The sequence below is a fragment of the Eptesicus fuscus genome, chromosome 11 (genome assembly GCF_027574615.1).
Source record: "Eptesicus fuscus isolate TK198812 chromosome 11, DD_ASM_mEF_20220401, whole genome shotgun sequence".
NCBI classification, from domain to species: domain Eukaryota; kingdom Metazoa; phylum Chordata; class Mammalia; order Chiroptera; family Vespertilionidae; genus Eptesicus; species Eptesicus fuscus.
In genome coordinates, this window is record NC_072483.1 from 49,045,465 (window position 1) to 49,066,470 (window position 21,006).

The 21,006-nt window shown below is 43.1% G+C and overlaps 1 protein-coding gene across 3 annotated transcripts in view; it reads left to right on the forward strand.

Moving 5' to 3' along the window:
- The window catches only part of ITGA6 (integrin subunit alpha 6), a 67,681-nt gene extending 54,112 nt beyond the window's left edge, over positions 1–13,569 (forward strand). For 2 of the 3 annotated variants that reach the window (XM_028140961.2, XM_008138557.3), the window contains 6 exons: positions 1,383–1,556; positions 2,925–3,023; positions 3,120–3,230; positions 3,325–3,423; positions 7,002–7,127; positions 11,377–13,569. In XM_028140961.2, coding sequence (XP_027996762.2) covers positions 1,383–1,556; positions 2,925–3,023; positions 3,120–3,230; positions 3,325–3,423; positions 7,002–7,127; positions 11,377–11,538 — 771 coding nt within the window. In that variant the 3' untranslated portion in view covers positions 11,539–13,569. Of the gene's footprint in view, positions 1–1,382; positions 1,557–2,924; positions 3,024–3,119; positions 3,231–3,324; positions 3,424–7,001; positions 7,128–9,132; positions 9,263–11,376 lie in introns of all 3 variants that reach the window. The other variant, XM_008138558.3, reaches the window with a different exon arrangement.
- Positions 13,570–21,006: the final 7,437 nt, after the last annotated feature.

Genomic DNA, 21,006 nt, shown 5'->3' on the forward strand with positions numbered 1-21,006 from the left:
AGGAGAGGGCTCGTCCCCCACACAGGCAGAGGAGAGGGCTCGTTCCCCACACAGGCAGAGGGGAGGGCTCGTCCCCCACACAGGCAGAGGAGAGGGCTCGTCCCCCACACAGGCAGAGGAGAGGGCTCATCCCCCACACAGGCAGAGGAGAGGGCTCGTCCCCCACACAGGCAGAGGAGAGGGCTCGTCCCCCACACAGGCAGAGGAGAGGGCTCGTCCCCCACACAGGCAGAGGAGAGGGCTCGTCCCCACACAGGCAGAGGAGAGGGCTCATCCCCCACACAGGCAGAGGAGAAGGCTGGTCCCCACACAGGCAGAGGAGAGAGCTCATCCTCCACACAGGCAGAGGAGAGGGCTCATCCTCCACACAGGCAGAGGAGAGGGCTCATCCTCCACACAGGCAGAGGAGAGGGCTCATCCTCCACACAGGCAGAGGAGAGGGCTCATCCTCCACACAGGCAGAGGAGAGGGCTCGTCCCCCACACAGGCAGAGGAGAAGGCTGGTCCCCCACACAGGCAGAGGAGAGGGCTCATCCCCCACACAGGCAGAGGAGAGGGCTCATCCTCCACACAGGCAGAGGAGAGGGCTCGTCCCCACACAGGCAGAGGGCTCGTCCTCCAAACAGGCAGAGGGCTCGTCCCCCACACAGGCAGAAGGCTCGTCCCCACACAGGCAGAGGGCTCGTCCTCCAAACAGGCAGAGGGCTCGTCCCCCACACAGGCAGAGGAGAGGGCTCGTCCCCACACAGGCAGAGGAGAGGGCTCGTCCCCCACACAGGCAGAGGAGAGGGCTCATCCCCCACACAGGCAGAGGAGAGGGCTCGTCCCTCTTCTAGCTTCTGCTGCAGGAAGTTGCTCCGCCTGCAGCGTGGCCTCATAGATTTGTGGCTGCCATCAGGGTTTTACTCAGTCTCCCATGTGCTATCCCACACCTCCCGAGGGTGGTCCAGGACAGAGGCAGCTTCATTTTTTCAGTAGGTGGGGTTTCCCAGAAGCAGGTGGTTGGTGCACTGCCACGGCACGGACCTTGTCACCTGCCAAACAGGGTGGTTACAGAGCCAGTCACACGTGACTGTCCCCGGACACGTGGAGAGCAGGGTGTATTTGTACCCAATAACCTGTCGCACACTGCAGCTGTTCCTGGATTGAATGAACCATCATTTCTCTTTGACTTTTTTTTTTTTCTCTCTCCAATTTTTAGTGACTAGAATCTTTTAAGCACAAATCTCTATTTTGAATACCCTATCTATAGTCTAATTTTGGAGCTTTTGCTTTTGTTGTGTGATTATGCCACGTATTCTGTTTGTTTTCTTTTGAAAATAGCTGCTACTTAATTCTGTCACAACAGTTGCATGGAGATAACACGCATTGTTTCCTAACAGGTTATTAACTTGGGCAAGCCTCTTAAAAACCTGGGCACAGCAACCTTGAACATCCAGTGGCCGAAAGAAATCAGCAACGGCAAATGGTTGCTCTATTTGGTGAAAGTAGAATCCAAAGGATTGGAAAAGATAGCTTGTGAGCCTCGGAGTGAAATAAACCTTCTGAACCTAAAGGTATGTTGGTGGGTTTACCTCACGTCTCCGTAGATAAGAAGGGAGACGCTGACTTCTGAGGGGAAACCCACTACTTTCCTGAGGAAACCCATGTGCTGGCGTGTCGACAGGGTTACCTCCCGGCAGAATAAAACTCATTCCTAAAGGTACTGGCACCTTAGCAAGTGACCGCAAAAGCCTTTCATTCTTGTTTCTTAAAACAGTAAATGTGTGTTGAGTGCTTGTTGAGTCTTGGGCACTGTGCTGGGCATTTTGTTTGCACTTTCTCATTTCATCTCCTGCTAGTCCCGCGAGAACAGCCTTCTTCCCTTCAGTTCATGGCTGAGGAGATGGAGACTCAGAGAGAACAATAACTTCCTCAGTCTCTCCGCCTTTAAGAGGCAGATTCAGCATTCAGCTCTGCTTGCTTTCAGAGCCGTCGCATGTAGCTCTTTCCTCTCCTGCCCCACACTCACGTCCCCGGTTTATCACTTACACTCCAGGGTGGTGAAGATTTACTGTGTTCGTGTTCGTGAATGTCTGTTTCTTCTACCTTAAGTTCTAAGGTGACTGGGTGTGATCGGTGTTCATGGCTGCTGGTTTATAGAATGATCCTTGCTGAAACCGGTTTGGCTCAGTGGATAGAGCGTCGGCCTGCGGACTCAAGGGTCCCAGGTTCGATTCCGGTCAAGGGCATGTACCTTGGTTGCGGGCACATCCCCAGTAGGGGGTGTGCATGAGGCAGCTGATTGATGTTTCTCTCTCATCGATGTTTCTAACTCTCTATCCCTCTCTCTTCCTCTTTGTAAAAAATCAATAAAAAAAAAAATATATATATATATATATAAAAAGAATGATCCTTTATTCATTGATTTTGAGAAATAAGATGATCCAGGATTCCTAATCCTTATTGTAAGGAAAGGGCAATTTTAAAACTTCCTACAAGGCTTAGTTTTCAGTACTCTACGTTGACTAAGTCACATGCTAGTTCTTTTTGCTTCTTTCTCTGTTTATTCTCATTCAAGACCTGCTGACTTTTCACCCTGTGTTAGGTACCCACCTGGTGGTAGGGATACAGGAATGAGATTTGACCCCTGTCTTAGGATGCTCACAGTTCGGTGGGGAGACGGAACCAAGAAAGCCTCTTTCTCTCCCTGGGTTTTAAGGTCAGAGTGGGAATTAATGACCCAAATCAGTAAACTTGAAGTGAGGTAATAACACCTGCAGATTTTTACACTTAAATGAACTCTGCACCTTTGGTGACAGGAGAAGGGCAAATACTGTGGACTCCGCGAATTTGTCGTCATTTGGGAGGGAGTACTCAGGAGGTTGCAACTCATGACAGAGAAGTATGTTAAGTGGAATGATTTGGGATGTAATTCCTTTCAGGAGTCGCACAACTCCAGAAGGAAACGGGAAATTGCCGAAAAACAGATTGACGATAGCAGGAAATTTTCATTGTTTGCTGAAAGGAAATACCAGACCCTTGTAAGTATTTCTCAAGAGCTGCGATCTGACGGAGGATGGGGGGGAGGTCTCCCCCCGAGCCCTTGGGTTCTAACCCCTGCCTCCCTCCCCTCCCAGAACTGCAGCGTCAACGTGAACTGCGTGAACATCAGGTGCCCGCTGCGGGGGCTGGACAGCAAGGCCTCGGTGCTCCTGCGCTCCAGGTTGTGGAACAGCACGTTTCTAGAGGTGTGGCCGCTGGGAGGCTGCCTCCGGACGCCCTCTGCCACCTCCTAGGACATCCCTCACTTCCCTAACGCATTCGCTAACTGTCTCCACACAGGAGTACTCTAAGATGAACTACCTGGACATTCTCGTGCGGGCCTCCATTGACGTCACTGCTGCCACCGAGAACATCAAGCTGCCGCACGCAGGCACTCAGGTGAGACGGGCCCCCGTCGGCACTCGGGGCAAAACCCCCTGGCCTCTCCCCGCTGCCCCGGGCCCCGGGCCCAGGACGGGGCCTTGGCGCTCATTTCACAGCACTGCTACCCTGTTAAGGAGAAATCCGATAGTGCCTTAAGGTGCTGCCCCGCACGCTGTATTTTAATAGAATCACCGCTGCTCAGGATCTGTGGTCTGGGAGAAGGGGAAGCTGATGAAGTAAGCCACAGGAGCGGGGGAGTTGTTTATTGGTTTACTTACATTCCGCACTTCATTCCTAAGGAAGTAGGAAGAGAGGATCGGAGCTGCCAAGGAGAGAAGGAAATACGATAGGTAAAAAGGCGGACACATCATGTTTCAGGGGAATGTGATTTTCTATTTTTGGGCTCTGAATTCAGAGAAGAACTTGAGGTGGATCCTTTTGTAAGGTGGATTTCTGATCGGAGCAACATTCTCTAAGGGGGATGTGTCTTTAATAGAGAGTTTTATAAAAGGTACGAAAATTCCTTCCTCAGGTGATTCATACTGATGCTCAGCAGGACTGGAGGGCATTCGCTTGCAGCGTGATGGAGGGAGGCATTTCGCAGTGGGCAGGCTGCTGGGGTCGAAGCACTGCTCGCTGGTGGGGGAATTCAACGTGTCAGCGGAGCTTAAGCCCTTTCCTTTTACAGGCACATGGGGATGAGGTCATCATCCCCAGGGAAATGCCTCGGTTTTAATGAAACCGAAAAGAATACTGGTTTTGGAGTTGGAATAATTTCTGCTCACCTGAACCTGTTGCTGTCCATCAGTACAAGCTGCTGTGGCGAGATGAGAAAGGCTCCCCGGAGCCCCGGGAATGGCAGCCCCGGGATGGTCTCCCCTTACCTGATTCTAAGGCCAGCTCTTCCTTCCTCCTAATCCCAGCTGGCGGGTGCCTGTCCTCATACAGAAACCAAAAACCCTTCCATTGACAATGGAAGCAAACAAACAAAGTCTTGCTCACTGGCCTCTCACCTCCCTGGTCCCCAGCGAGGCCTTGCACAGACGGGGTTTGTAGAGCTAGTTTGCCCTTGAAATGGGGAGCCCAGCCCCTGCCTTCGGTCCTGGTCCTCGCACGCAGTCTTTGTCCAGTGAGTTGTTTTGCAGTTTCTATAAGGCTCCAAGTTCTGGATACCATGTTAGCCAGACTCGGGGGGCTTAGCACTCTCACCTGGATTCCCACCTGTCCATCCTGCCACCCTAGGCTGCAAAGTCAGAAGCTACCTTGTTCAGCCAGGATGCTGTTGGGTTGCTGCCTTTTGTGGGAGTGATTTCCCCCTATTACCGGCTGTTTAAGAGGCTTTGGTAAATATACAGTGTGGTCGTAATAAGGTTGATTCTCCCGGGCATAGACCAGTCTCCACTCTCCACCTCCAGTTTTATCAGAACTTACTCTTCAAATGAGAATGGCTCTTCCAGATTGTCACCTGGCCCCCAAGGACACACGGTGCGCCTTCGCTGTGCTGGATACAAGGGAATCGAAGGCCAATGGGCTTCAGCACAGGCTAGCTGAAATGCTCTTTCTGTCTTGTTTAGACTAGTCAGTTTACAAGTCACATTAACCATATTATCCTTCACTGGTCTCTCCTCATTCTTTCTCCCCTTCTTTATGGCTAATCTGTGTTAGAACCAGTAGTCTTAAGGAAGGGTTGTTTTTTTCCTAACAGCTGGGACACCAGTGGGAGGAAGGGCGGTGAGGGGAAGTGAGCTCTGAGGTCCCCTCTGGGGCTGGGAGCTAGAGTGAAACCTCACTGAAAGCAAAACAGGAAACCGGGGCGCTGATAAGGTGTTTACGCCTGCCCGTTACAGTCGGTATAGCTGGCTGGGAACTCTGAATGTGATCCTTCCCACTGAATGTTTAAAGAAAAGCAGTTCTCTTGCTTTTTTAAGTATTGTCTGAGTCAGAAGGGACTGATAGGTGTTTTCAGGTGTAAGTAGAAAGGGAAGTACATTAATGAAGACATTAAAAAATAATGATAACTTAGAAATATTGAAGCACAGTATAGAAACATTTTTAGCCAACACTTAGTGTTCCATGCGCATGTAGACTATTTGACTCAAATACTTCTCAGAAGTTAAATGGCCCCTCTAAGTTTTGTGTACTCTTTATTCTCTTACCTCCAAAATAGCAGAAATTATAAAGTGATCAAATTCCAATCAGTATAGTTTACAAAACCATAGGTGTAGCAATCACCAGGTCTTCTCCTGGCATCACAAAAATTCACTTGAATTCTAAACTCACATTAACCAAGTTGTTGTGAATTTCCATAAGCAACTTCTTAGATTTCTAAATGAACACCATTTCTCTTTAATTGGTATTTGCCAACTACCAATGAATCCAGGGTCTAAACTATCCATACATATTGTTGTAGAAGATGGCACCAAGCCATTTTAGGATATTTTATTGCTCTCTAGAGTCCTGCGTTTGCTATCCTAAGGAAAAGTTAAAATGGTAATGATACTGTTGTAATTAACCAAGTTTTTAATTAATTAACGGGAAAGGAGCAAAGGGAAGGCCAGATAATATAGGCAAGCCATTCGTGCCAGAAAGCTGCAGTTTTACACTCTCCAGGTCTGCTCCCTGCAGATCCTGGGGAAGGGACTGGGCAAAGGAAGAATAGACCCATGTCCAGTAAGGTCTGGGAGTAGGTCACTGGCCAGAGTAGGCGTGGCCACTGCGAGGATGTGATATCTGAGCAACATAAGCTCCTGCACAAAGGGATTCCCGCTCTTGGCCCTCTGGCTCTCTTGGGACTCTTGTAGTAGGGGTGTGCTCTCACGCTCTGCACTCACCCACACGGCCCACAGCCATGTCGACCCCGCACACAATGGACTAATGGACGGTGATTAGCCTGATGCTATGCCAGACTTAACTCCACCATGGAAAGGAAACTGGACACTGGCTTTGCTTCCAGCCCTGCTGACCAGCTACACCTTTACCAGGACTGGTTTAAGGGAAATGGGACTTTTGAAACCAAGGGATATAACTTCACACAAATAAGTCTCCATGCGAGTCTTAGAAAGTTCTTTTTTCTCAAGATCTCGTAAGAACCTCTCTTCTACTACCAACAGAGAAATTCCACCCATCCAGTTCTCCAGTAACAGGATCAGTCATGCAGCTCCACCCGTGTTTATATTTCACAACATCTTCAAAATCTGAGTGACAAATGTAGGCTAATTGTGCATAAACTGGCCCTATTGTTTTCATCGCTGAAAACGAATTTTTAAAAAGCATGATCGTTCTCAAAAAGATAGCAGGTTATGAAGGTGGAACAGACTTGGCTGTGTATTGATAACCTGTAGCTTGATGTTGAATGATGATTATACAATTTATCTACTTTTGTTGGCAAAGAAATACACATGTTGTCAAAACATAAGCCAGCATCTTCCAGGTTCTAGGAAAAGAAGCGATAGTCCATTATTAAAGGAGAGGATCTTGCACCAAAAAGGCGTCTCATCCTTCCACGGGCTGCATTGTCCGAGGTGTGTCCGGACACATTCCTGGTGTCGACTGTCTTCCGTTTTGTGATTGTGTGTCCCCTTGTGTGGCCCTAGGTCCGTGTGACTGTGTTTCCCTCCAAGACGGCAGCTCAGCACTCGGGGGTTCCTTGGTGGATCATCCTCGTGGCCATTCTTGCGGGGATTTTGATGCTTGCTCTATTAGTTCTTTTATTATGGAAGGTAAGTGATACCTGGCATTTGAATTTCGTGATTATAAACTTCACTTCATGTTTTTAAAAAGTGAATTCACACTGATAGTGTGTGTGAATATAGGTATATATATATATTATTTCTTTTCATTGATTCCTCTTCCCTTCCCAACATTTTATTATGAAACTTTAACAGCAAACTTGAAATTTTACAACAAATACCTGCACATCTATCTAATACTTTGTGTTTAAAGTAAAGTTTCTTAGAGGTATAAATTTTGGTGTTTTTCACATATAAGTTAGCATATTTATTTTAATATATTTTTTATTGATTTCAGAGAGGAAGAGGGAGAGAGAGATAGAAACATCAATGAGAGAGAATCATTGATCAGCTTTCTCCTACATGCTCCACACTGGGGATCGAACCTGCATCCCCGGGTCTGTGCTCTGACCGGGAATCAAACCATAACCTCCTGGTTCATAAGTCGACACTCAACCACTGAGCAATTGGTTGAGAGTTAAGAAATCCAAGCTGTATAATCTTGGGCAAATCATTTCACCTCCTTGGGATACTGGGTTGCCTTAGCTGTTAATAAGTGGGTTAGATTAGATGATCTCATCGGTTCTTTTTTTTTGTAAGTTCTAAAGTATTCCAACTTACAAGTGAACTCGAAATATCTACAACCCTTGCAGATACTCTTCTTTTTGAAACTGAACTGTTTGTTTTTATGTGTTAAAGTCATAGAATTTTAGGGCCAGAAAGGACTTGAGTTCAGTGTCCTTTAAGTTGGATTTTGCACATCCACATAGGTGCCATGACTAAGTAGGTGAGGCTAAGACCAACATCCCCCCGAATTGTATCTGCTTTAAATATTGGGGTTCTACATAGGATTTTTTTTGGAGGTAAGAGAGAAAAGTCCTCCGGGCTGGTCCAGTCGCCTTCATTTTGCAAATTAAGATGCTCATGTCCATGGATATTATGTAGGTTGCCAAGTTGGAGACAGGACTGGAGCTCTTGGTTCCCTAAGTTTGTAAGGAGTGTTCACTGTGTATTAAATTGAGAGTCACAAATAAACATCAGGATACATAGTCTACATCAGCACTGCCCAGTAAAACTTTCTGTAATGGTGGACATATTCCGAGGCTGCACTATCCAATATGGCAGTCACTAGTCACATGTGGCTGTTGAGCTCTTGAAATACGGCTAGTGCAATGGCGGTATTGACTTTTAAATTAAATTTAATTTAAATCTGAGTAGCAACATGTAGTCAGTTGGTAGCTACCATATTGTACAAAGCAGATCTGGAGTTTTACCTTCATGAGTTGCCAGACTTGGAAGCAGAATTTTTCGGGAGGGCAGAGATTTATTCGACCAAGTTATATTTTGGAGGGCAGTTCCATGGCCTTGTGAACTAAAGTAAATAGAGAAAATTCTCATTGTTGGATGGAGGAAATTATAGTAGAAAGTGGAATTACATTTTAATGCTCATTTGGAGTACCTAACCTTACACGGTGGCCCAGAGTTTGGGAAACCGACTGTCATCATTCTTTCATGATGGTTTATTTGAATTTATATTCTGATTCACCCCACAAATTCAAAGGCCTCAAATAGATGGCATTTTTACTGTGAAAAGCTGAAAAAATACAGTGTCTCTCTGTTTTATTTGGATTTGTGCTACCTACCTATTTTAGGGTCCATATTTTTCTGGAAGAGAAAAAACCCACCCAAACCTATAATCAGATGTGCATGTATTTTCCCTTTTAGGATGATTTTTGTCTTCGTGATTTCTGTTACAAATAGAAAAGTCGATTAGCTGACTAATATCATCCGTATAAATGTTTGACCAGAGACCCATGGTAGTAGAGCTGGGTTGATTGCTGCCCGAAAGTAACACAGTGCAGTGGCTGTTCGCTTTCGGTTGACCCATTAGTGGTCTCTTCGTAAACGAGCTGTGAATAGAAATCAGGTGACAATCTGAGATTTTCTTTTGTTTAGTTCTCCTGTGAAACTGACTAAATACCTTGCTTCCTTGTAGTGTGGTTTCTTCAAGAGAAATAAGAAAGATCATTATGATGCCACCTATCACAAGGCTGAGATCCATGCTCAGCCGTCTGATAAAGAAAGGCTTACTTCTGATGCCTAGTAGTGACCTACTTCTGTAATTGGTAATTGATCAATGTTTTTCAATTGCTAGCTGTGGGACCTGCTATGGTTGTGGTGGCTAACCTTAAGAGCGACAGCTTGCTATGTGTGTCCCATTAACAGATGTTTCCAAATGTCCACACTGGCTGGCCCTGCTTGGAATTGTTTTATTTATTTCACTTGAGAGCTATTTTGTTTTGTTTTAAATGCACAGAGTCATTTGTTGCAGGTGAGTTACTTTGTGTTGTGGTTAAACATCACCCATAGCAATGAAGAAACTGAAATCTATACACACACAAGAGGAGGCTCAGTAGCCCAGTTTGCCACATAGTGTTAACAGTATGCAGCATCCCATGGAATTTCAAAGGTGCATGAGAAATCATTCCCGGTTTCTTGTCCATTTCGGAATTTCCTACAGATGGATGCTTGCGTTGACTGCCCAATTAACCCTTTGCATGTTGGAAACATAGTGTTTCTCTGGGTGAGAGGACTTTCTCACTGTCATCTTCGTATCTCCTTGCTATAAAGATGGGGGAAGGTTTGGAATGCGTTTATTGTTGCTCGGAAATTGTTCTGTGCTAGCTAAGCATGCACCTTCCTTTCCTGCATACCTACCTCAGGTCAAAGACCATTGCAACAAACTGTGACTATTGGCATGGTAGACATTACGGCCAGTTTCAGAAGGTAGTTCTTTACCAAAGTGTTACCTTCAATATTCAAAATTTAGTATAAAATGCTCCGGACAGTTTTTATTTCAATGGACTTTGACCTTGTTTCATATTCTTGAGATTCGATTCCACCTTGGGTCTCAATTGATTTTAAGTTCATGTCTTATTTATAAACCCACGGAAACAGGAATTGGTGGTGATTCCTTTTTCCATTTCTGTGGGCGTGAGAGGATAGAATTACTCCGACAGCCCCTTCCCGTGGCACTGTCACAGTGGATCCCAACATCTCCATTTAATTGTTGCATATCACCCTCAATTTCCTTCTTTGTTTAAATGGGGCAAGAGCACATTTTGTAATAGGTAGATCTTTTGGCTTTTTTGAACAGAATAATAAAGGAGTCCATGTTGAAATGGCTTTAGAACAAAACTTCTTGGCCCGTTATTCCTGTTTATTCAGTGATAACTATACCTGTAATTTTATTTTGCCCCATGACATTCTTAGAACATAAATTAATTCAATATTAACATTCTGTTCCTGTTGGGTTCATGTAATAAACAAATTAATCAACCATTCCAAGTAGCTTCCTCATCCTATTAATCTGCATTTTTTAAATTGAAAACATCCTTTTTTTAAATAAAAAAAGGCATATATATTTTACTCATTTAAAATATTCAATTTGATTTTTAAATACCTAGATATGTTCTCAATAAAAATCTACTTGGAATCATATTGAATATTTTTTTAATTGAATAAAATATACATTCATTAAAAAGGAAAAGTTAGGCAGCGCTCTGAATTTCAATCTGGTGATACTTCCCTTAAGCTCTCTGTTGGTACCTCGTTGATTTTATTGCAGGATAGTTACTCCCCGATTTGTTAACGAAACGGCTTTGCTTGGGAAGCACAGCACCACGCCCAGGCTGTGGGATTCTCCTTCTAGCTGGGGGTGCGTCCCGGAGCCTCGGAGGAGAGAAGACTCTGACACTGACCCATTTGAACACTGACATGTCCAAACTGTCACTTGTAAAATATCTGTGACCTGAGTTTCATTTCGTTAGTGGAAGAGGGGCATGAAATAACCTTTGGTTTATGGCCTCTAAAGAAATTGTTCTTCAAAATGATCTAAAAGTTAGCTCTTTTACAGGTAGTATTGGGATTATAAAAAATGGAAGCACTGTTTCATAAACTTAAATTTCAGTGAGGAGATAGCTTACATTGTTTCCAAATGTAAAGACAATATGGCAAAAGGGTCTTGTCTTGCAGTTTTACAGCTATTTTCCTCTTCCATTTATCCCCACTGGCTGTTAACATCTTCAACCTATTAGTTATTTCTGAAAAGAAAACCATGTCTTTTTTCCTTTCCAGAGGTAGGCCTATCTGAACAGAAAGCTTAGATATTCCCAGCTAGTGCACTTGCTTTCCTCGGGATTTCTAAATGTGCTTCTGTTTATCTTTCCCTCTTCTCCAGTGTGGATTCTTCAAACGCTCTAGGTACGATGAAAGCATTCCCCGATACCAAGCTGTAAAGATCCCGAAAGAAGAGCGAGAGATCAAAGATGAAAAATACAACGATCACCTGGAGAAAAAGCAGTGGATCACAAGGTGGAATGAAAATGAAAGCTACTCCTAGGGGCCAGAGGAGCGTCACAGTCCCCAACTGCTTTTTTATTCCCCAACTCAGAAATCCAAACGGTTTAAAAGCCTGACACCTGACTATTGAGTTCAGACAGACTACACCATAGTACGAACCGACAGTTTTAACTGCTGTGGACATTGTTACGTAGCCTACGGCTCCTGTTTTGCACAGCCCAAATGTAAGACTGTTGGAGTGGATTTTTCTTTAACTGCCTTAATTTAACTTTCCGGGTTGCCTTTGTTTTTGGTGTGGCCGACTCACACGTGCCGGGGAAGGCCCCGCCCAGTTGCGCTCATCTGACATCCTCCTGCTAGTGTAACTGGAAGAAGGCACCCGTGGTCACCGTGTCAGCAGAGTGACCGTCGGTGCTGCCTCCACAAGCATTCTTCCCAGTAGGACTGGAGAACCTGCAAGTTAACGGTCCCCCATCGCAAGACGATGCCGTAGGGGTAGCTGTGTTTCCATTTAAAGTGCTATCTTAAATTAAATGTGCAATAGAAGGTGATGTTGCCATCCTGCCATCTTTTTCCATTTCCTAGATGTGTGAATACCTGTTCACACCAAAGACATCCAGGTTTCCTTCTCCCTTTTCACTAAAACACACAGGTGCAACTGACTTGAATGCTAGTTATCCTTATTTGTATATGGTATTTATTTTTTCTTTTTTACAAATCATTTTGTTATTGACTAACAGGCCAAAGATTCTCCAGTTTGTCCTTCAGGTTGGAGTAAGCAATCAGAATTAGAACGTGGGAGGTCATTGGTTTGATCTAAAGTATTTACTGCAAAAAGAAAATAATGCTTTATAAATGTACCAGAGAGTTGTTATAATTTACAGATAAGTTATTAAAACATCTTCCTTCGTGACAACCCTTACCTTTACCCCCTCCCTCCAAACCCAAAAGGTTTGTTTAAGAAATAGGATTAACCGTTAGAAGTTTAATTCTGAACAGACAATGGATATTTTTGAGTTTGGAGCCCTGTGTGACAATTCTGAATTTTATGCTATAACTTTCAGGAACTCTTGGAAATAAGGGGTTTGTTTCTTGACCTTTCACTGCTGTATATACAGGACTTGAAAGAAATGGTGAGTGCCTATGGTGGATCCAATCCGATCCAGTGGAAGACTACTGAATACCCGATACCAAAAGTCAGATTAGAACATCATGGCTTTTATGTTTTAAATATTGTTGGAATCACGTCATGTGAGTCAGTGTTCTATTTTTTTGCTGTGTTTCCTCCCTTATCTATATTCCCCAAATTACTTTAGGACTACTCTAACAAGAACTTTAACTTGTTTTTTAATTATAAAAGTGGAGGAGGGGAGGAAGACATTATTCTATACATTCAATAGAGATTGAATAGATATGAAAGCCGGATTTTAAAAAAATGACTCTGCTTCAAAATGTTAAGTTATATGGGGAGCAACAGCAAACCTGGTGCTAATTTGTTTGGGTGTAATGTAAGCTGTGTCTCATTCTTTTAAAAACAAAATACAGCTATGTACCATTGTTGCTTTGGAGTTTTAATCTTCTTTTCTTTTTTGGAAATCTTATACCCTTAAGATACTAAGAACATTACTCTAGTTGTACTTTAGAAATTTCATTCACAAATACTTTTTTCCAAATGATATTTTGTTTACAAAAATTGATTGAGAACAGGTCATAACAGCGTTTAAAATCTCAGTTTCTTGCTTAGGTAACTTGGAACCCAATGTACTGGCTTCATAGGTTGCTAAGAAGCTGATGTTTTGAACGCGTTTATAGGCCCTTGTTATAAAGACGAATGTCCTTGGAAAGGGGTGGGGAGGTGGGTGCAAGGGTGAGCTCAACAACAGAGAAACAAGAATGTAGTTAGTGGTCTTTACGTCTATAGTTGTGAAAAATGTCATCTCAAGTCAAGTCACTGGTCTATTCGCATTTGATACATTTTTATACTAACTAGCATTGTAAAATTATTCATGATTAGAAAATACCTGTGGATGTTTGTATAAAAGTGTGAAATAAAGTTTTTTATGAAAGTGTTCATTACTTAGTAACACAGCATTGTATATGTGAAACAAACTCTAAAATAATAAGTAACCTGAATGGCTTTCCTTTCTTGTTTCGTTAAGCCAAACTGAAGTTTTTGATGTTGTTGTGTATTCTGAGTGTCCCATATAGTCTCAGATCAGCAAAAGGTAATAGTGTGCCCCCACAAATGTGAATGAGGGTTGCCCCCCGCCTTGGCTTCACTGTTCAGTTGATACTCAAAAGAAAATGATGCTAAAGATGGCTTATTCAAGACATCCGCACATTGGGAGATGTCTGTTTGCATTGATTCATCTGCTTCAAAGGTTATGCCTGTGAAGGAAAAGGTATTATTTAGCAATGATGCCAGCGCATGAAAAATCAGCGTTCTTATGGCTAAGTGGCTTTCTTAGAACACATTTTGGATGTGAGAGCAGTCCAGCTGTGACATGTATCATTAAATTGACCACCAAGGACTGATATAGCAGAATTGAATGGTCAGGAAAAATAAAAAAAAACGTACCAAAGGATTTTATTTAGATTGAAGTGGTTTTATGAAACTTCTCTAGCTGGGTTATCACAATTTAATAAATGAAAATAAAGCATATAGCCCTGGCCAGTGGCTGGTGTGGCCCAGTTGGTTGGGCATCATCCTGTGCACTGAAAGGTTTGCCAGTTTGATTCCCAGTCAGGGCACATGCCCAGGTGGTGGGTCTGATCCATGCATGGGTTGTGGGCTCGGTCCCTGATAGGAGGTGTACAGGGATGCTCTCACATCCATGTTTCTCTCCCTCTCCCTTCCTCTCTCTAAAATCAATTAAATTTTTTTTAAAAGGAGCCTGAAAACAATGCTGATTTACACAATTAAGAAATCATTAAAAAAAAATAAAGCATGTAATAGTGCCCAGACAATACAGCATGCCCTACCTATCCTGAACACATTTCCAATCTAAAATGTGTTATCTGTCCAGTATATTAGGTAATAGTTTCCTATTAGACTTAGTATTACATACTAAATTTTAGCCTTCTTAATTCGTAGAAGATCAAACAGGTGTTACCACCCAAAGAAATGTGTGATTTGTACTTTTTTAAAAAATATATTTTATTGATTTTTTACAGAGAGTAAGAGAGAGGGATAGAGAGTTAGAAACATCGATCAGCTGCCTCTTGCACACCCCCTACTGGGGATGTGCCCACAACCAAGGTACATGCCCTTGACCGGAATTGAACCTGGGACCCTTGAGTCTGCAGGCCGATGCTCTATCCACTGAGCCAAACCGGTTTCGGCATGATTTGTACTTTTTAATGAAGGGCCAGAGGCTGTGAACCTTTTTTTAGCCACAGTCCCATGGATATAGCCAGATTAAATCTCTGTAATAATGTGTAATCACCATAACCATTAAGGATGTCCGTAGCTGTGGTCTGGCTAGGGCTCTGGCATGAATGACCTGGGCTGGAGGTCATGGCAGTGCTGTATGTGGCTCCTGTGACTCCACCCCTTTCTCTCTATTGGATGGGAGCGTACAGGAATGCCTAGCCGTGGTAGCGGTGTTATTAGCATCGGGCTAACCAACACCGGCACTTTGTTGGTTGCAGAGCACTTGCTATTATCTCATATATGAGTCATGCACGGCCATGGCTTACTAGTATGTTGTGTCCTTGTGGTTGAGAATAGTCTAGAATGTAGGGTAGAGTCGATGGGGAATGCTTTTAATTGTCCAGACTTGGGAAATAAGCATAAGATTGAAAATTGTATCCTAAATGAAAACACCTTAATGAGAAACTGATCTCTAGTGCACAACCCACAAAAAGACAACGTGGGAAGATAGACTAGGGTTGTTAGGCTGTTTTGTTTGAAGGGAGGAAAAGGAGGAAATGCTGTAGGTGGCTGGGTGCCACTTATGTACGTCCTCGGGGCTGAGAAAACTGAATGTGGGAGAGTTATTTGATCGGCTTGTAGCATAAAGTAAATGATTAAAGGCAGTTCCTTGAATCAAAGGAGAGGGTCCAACGGAGGGGAAGGCAAGGTTCAGTGAGATGAAGAAAGTGAACTTGAGAATGATTTCAAAGGAGTGGCTATTGCAAAGAAGCTAGTAGGCATCTGTTCTGGGAGTTACTGATTATGGTTAAAGGGCAAGTGAGTATTTCTTGTTCCTAAAAAAACAGGTTTTGCTGACTCAGAAAGGCATCCTATCCAGCTGTTAGGATATGTGGGGGTGGTGTGTACTAGTGGCTGGAGCCAGTCTGCAGAGGTGTTGCCAACAGACCCATCTAGGAGGAAAGTTATAAAGGGAATTCAAGATTACATCCTCTGATGAAGGATAAGTGAATTGTAAACACAAATCTGAGTAAGAAAGCTGGTCCAGCACAGTGCAGGGTGGGCAGGTGCCCACAAAGGGCAAGCTAACCAGGTAATGGTTGATCACACTGGAGTGAAGGAGTCAAATGCAATTTTTGCAGCAGTCAGCAAAGTTTAAATGCCTCAGTCTTCTCTTAGCCCTTGCCCTGGAGCCATTCCTCAGTCAGGCTGCCTGTGCCAGGGTCACTGAAATGGGCAGAGACAGACCTGTTGGAGGTCGGATAAAACTTCTCGCACGCTGTTCTGGAACATCCACAGAAAATCTGAAATTCCAGGGACAGGGAGTGCTGCTCTCATTTTCTCATGGCCCAGCAGATAAATATTTAATTCCTCAATAACCAGTAGATTGGAGTTTTCTGTGAAGATCCTGTCATTGTGAGATGGAGGTAGACATGGTTCAATCATTTTCCCTCCAATGTCCAAGGATGTTATTAGGCTCAGGGGCTACACATACAAATAAGACACTGGCTCTGACCTTGTAGAGGAAGCTTATATTTAAAACAACAGATGATACTGACAAACAGGTGGATGCAATTTCTGTAAGTAGCAGAATTCAAAATCATGCACCATGATGTCTATTGTTGTCATATAAGGTCAGTACCTGATCTTACGTGGGTGGAACTTGTCTTTGGAACCAACACCAATCCCAGAAAAATTGGCGTCGTCATTCTGAACCTGGGCTGCACACTTGAATACCTAAAGGACATTTCTTAAAATGCCAGTGCCCAGACTACATGTCTGACTGACTCGATCAGAACCCTTGAGGGTGTGACTCCAGTATCAGTGCTGTTTAAGGCTCCCCAAGTGACTGTTAAAGTACCGCCAAGTTTGAGAACTGCTGCAGCGGTGTCAGATGGCCTGAATATTTATCGAAAGGGCTCCGCCCACGGTGTGGGAGCGCCCCATTTCTACTTGCAGTGCCTCTACACTAGTAAGGAGCTGAGAAGGTTGAGGTATATTTACCATAAGGCTCAAGTCATGCTACATGGATATGAATTAGCTTCCCCTCTTAGAATATAATCCCGGTGAGTGACTGACACATCGTACCCCAGTTTCCTCTATAAAATAGGATTGATAATAGTACCCATCTCATAGGTCCTTTTAAGGAGTAAATGAGAAGATCTGGAAGTGTCCATTAAATGTTAGCTATTTTTAAAAAATAACGTTTTTATTGATTTTAGAGAGGAAGGGAGAGGGAGTGAGAGAAAGAAACATGAATGATGAGAGAATCATTGATTGGCTGCCTCCTGCATGCTCTCATCCCAGGCATGTGCCTTGACCGGGAATTGAACCATAACCTCCTGGTTCACAGGTTGATGCTCAACCACTAAGCCACACCAGTCAGACTAAAGGTTAGCTATTTTTATAGTCTAGTTTTACTTCCTAATTTCACAGATGGGGAAAACACAGTTTAAGTTGTCACTGGAATCTTCTGTCTCCTCACTCTTCAAAGTCTATCATGACTTACCAGAGGGTGTGAGAGCTACAATCTGCAAGACTAACTACCCTTAACTAACTAAAAAAAAAAAAAAGAAAGAAAAAAAAAGAAAAGATCCTAACTCTTAAATTTAAACTTCTTATCAATATAGGTAATTTTGTACAAGACTGACCTTTTTTCTGTGTTTAAGCTCTATCTCAGTACTTACTACAGGGACCATCTGCAGGTTTGGGTTGGGGTCGGAGCACACACAAAGTCAGTGTATAGGCACCTTGAGGTTGCTATGTACTGATTCTTGATTAAAAAGGAAAAGAGCCCTAGTAGGTTTGGCTCAGTGGATAGAGCATTGGCCTGAGGACTGAAGGGTCCAGGGTTCGATTCCGGTCAAGGGCACATGCCTGGGTTGCAGGCTCAATCTCCAGTATGGCTCATGCGGTAGGCAGCCGATCAGTGATTCTCTCTTATCATTGATATTTCTCTCTCTCCCTCTCCCTCTCCTTCCTCTCTGAGATCAATAAAAATATTTTTTTTAAAAAAGGAAAAGAAATGTAAGTAAGTAAAGCAGATTCTTTTTTTGAACCCTTTCTCAGTTCTTCACACACAATAAAGTCTTCAGTTTCCTTCAGTGGGAGGGCAGCCTGCAGTTTTGTCACTACCTTTACTGCTCTGCAGAAGAGGGAATGCTGCTCACAGAGCCATCTTGTGCTTGCGTTGCATCATGTGTATTAGACCAACGCTGTCATTGGAAGAACAGAGTATAAAACCTCCCATTTCTCTTTAACAAAACTCCCTTTTTTGTTAAAGGCAAAAAAAAGAAAACGTTCCCCCCAAAGATTGGTGAGCTGTCTGATTCCAGGTGTCCTCACATTGCTGATGGAGCTGCAGTTCTAGAGCGTTGACCTAACCGAGGAAGCCACCGCTGGCCAGGAAGTCAGAATCAACAGAGTGGTTGAGAGCAGGCCTCCTCACACTTCAACATGCCTATGAGTCACCTGGGATCTTGCTAAGATGCAGGTTTTGATTCAGGAAGCCTGGGATACAGCCCGAGAGTCTACATTTCCAACAAGCTCCAGGTGCTGTGAGGAGGCTGGTCCAGGGATTACATTTTAGGTAGCAAGGATCTTTGGAGTCCGTCTTTGTTCAAGTCACCGCTCTGTCGCTTTCAACTTGTGTGACCTTAGGCAAATTTACTAACCCTTCATTGTTTAACGTCCTCATCTGTAAAGTGGTATAGGGATAACTAGGATTATAACCTAGGTTTCCAGCCAAAAGATACCATCTTCTCCTTTCTCTAGAACTTCCAATCCCCTAACATCCTCAAACGTAATAAAGAGCAATCAGGGCACATTTTAGTCTTTGTTATATCTGAGCATATAGCTTTCACTGTCTTGGCAGCATAGTCTTAGACTACTGTTGTGGGCCATGCTTTCAAGATACCTGCCCTGCTAAAAGCAAACATCCCATTACAGTGAACACCATCACAATGGAATGGGGAGCCATATGCCAGTTCTGGTAATTGACTCACAGATGTTGGTTTGGTCATAGTCACGTCTCTAAATCAGCAACAAAACAAAAAGATTGAAATAAGGTTCAGGCTTACTTTAAGAGTGATGTGTTTGCAATCTGGCATTTCTCAGGTATTAACTATTCAGCTTTTCTTTGCCAGTTCCCACCACAAACAATCCAGATACTCCTCCCAGCCCTAGCTGGTGTGGCTCAGTGGATAGCGTGTTGGCCTGCAGACTGAAGGGCTCTAGGTTCAATTCCGGTCAAGGGCATGTGCACATCAGTTGCAGGCTCCTCCCTGGCCCAATAAATCTTGCACCCACCTGACTCCATACATAGTTCTCTGAACTGTACTTTACATCTCTGTGACTATTTTGTAACTGCCAATTTATATTTTTTAATCCCTTCATCTTTTTCATCCAACCCCCCTCCTATCTGGCAATCATCAGTTTGTTCTCTGTATCTGAATTTGTTCATTTATTTATTTATTTTTTACATTCCATGTATAAGTGAAATCATATGGTATTTGTCTTTTTCTATCTGACTTATTTCACTTAGCATAATACTCTCTAGGTTCATCCATGTTGTCACAAATGGTAAAATTTCTTTTTTATGGTCAATATTCCATTGTATGTATGTACCACAACTTTATCCATTCGTCTTTTGATTAGAGCATTTAATCCATTTACATTTAAGATAATTATTGATATGATATTTTTATTGTTTTTGTAGTTCTTCTCTGTTCCTTTCTTATTCTCCTGCTATCTTCTCTTGTATGTTGATGACTTTCTATACTGTTATGTTTGTATTCCTTTCTCTTTATTTCTTATATGTCTCTTATAGATTTTGGTATGTGGTTACCATGTGCTTCATATATACCAAGCTATGTTTATTGCAGTCTATTTTAAGTTTGAACATATTCTAAAATCACTATTATTTTTAACTTACACTCTCCACATTTATGTTTTTGTCATTATTTTTCACTTCTTTTGTGTACAGTGCGAGTGTCTTCTGATTATCAGAGAAGAGTTAACTGGTGGTGGCCTCTTGATTCCTTTGGATTGCAGCTAACAAGTATTTTCCTTCACCTCAATTTCTAGTGACCGCCTCAGAGCTCCCTGGGTGGGTCATTATTCTAGAAGTTAGAGCACACTTCAGTCTATTTTGTATACTTGTAGTCCCCTGAATTAAATCCCTTGATGCCAATAATATCTAGAGTGGTTTCTATTTTGAGCATTGAAACCTGACCAATATAGCCACTTACTCAAAGAAAATGCTAAAAGATCTAGGGAATTAAAAGAGAAAACAGGTAGAGAGGAGGTAGCTGTCTTATTCCAGCTAATGCTGCATCCAGAACACTTTTACTGCTTTTAAGATCAACTTGACTCTCCAAGATACATGTCCAATAAATACACATAAAGGTGAATCTTGTTTCTTCTTTTTTCTAAATCTCCAAGAGAGTGTGGAAACATGTAAGTACATTACCTGACTCAAAAAGGAAACAGTCAGGAAATAAAAATAGAGGGAAATGTGAAAAGTCATTAAGTTTGGGAAAATATCATATTTCATAGACTGAATGTGTTAATTAAATCCCAGTAATGACTTTGCAAAAATGAAAAAAATCTGTTAGAAATTTGTAAATGTACAACAATATAAGAAAATATATTAACAGTCTGCAGAACATGAAAATGGACAATGAATGTGTGTTGTTTTTACCTGCCCAGCATCCCTTCTTTGGGTGAAAGTATCTGCTGCACACTTTGGGGAAGCTTTCCTAACTCAATCCATGAGTGTGTGTGTGTGTGTGTGTGTGTGTGTGTGTGTGTGTACCACATCTCCTCACATGTTTCCAGGAATGTAAACATCGCTCAAACCTGGCCAATCAAAGTCAACCTGGTGCTTTTCTAGAACGATAAGGGAGAGAGGTCTCATTCCTAAGATTTTGCCCACCTAGACTACTGAAGTCGGCTTCTACTCTGCTATCTCTGTCATTTGAGGGAAGAGTCAGCGTTGTGAAGCCAACGCTAAGGACAGCAGAACTGATATATGGGGAGGAAGAGAGATGAGGAGGAGGAGGACAAGAGGCACTCTGATGCTTTGCATCCACACTGTACCTGAAGAATTTTTCAGGGACACGAGACAAAATAGTC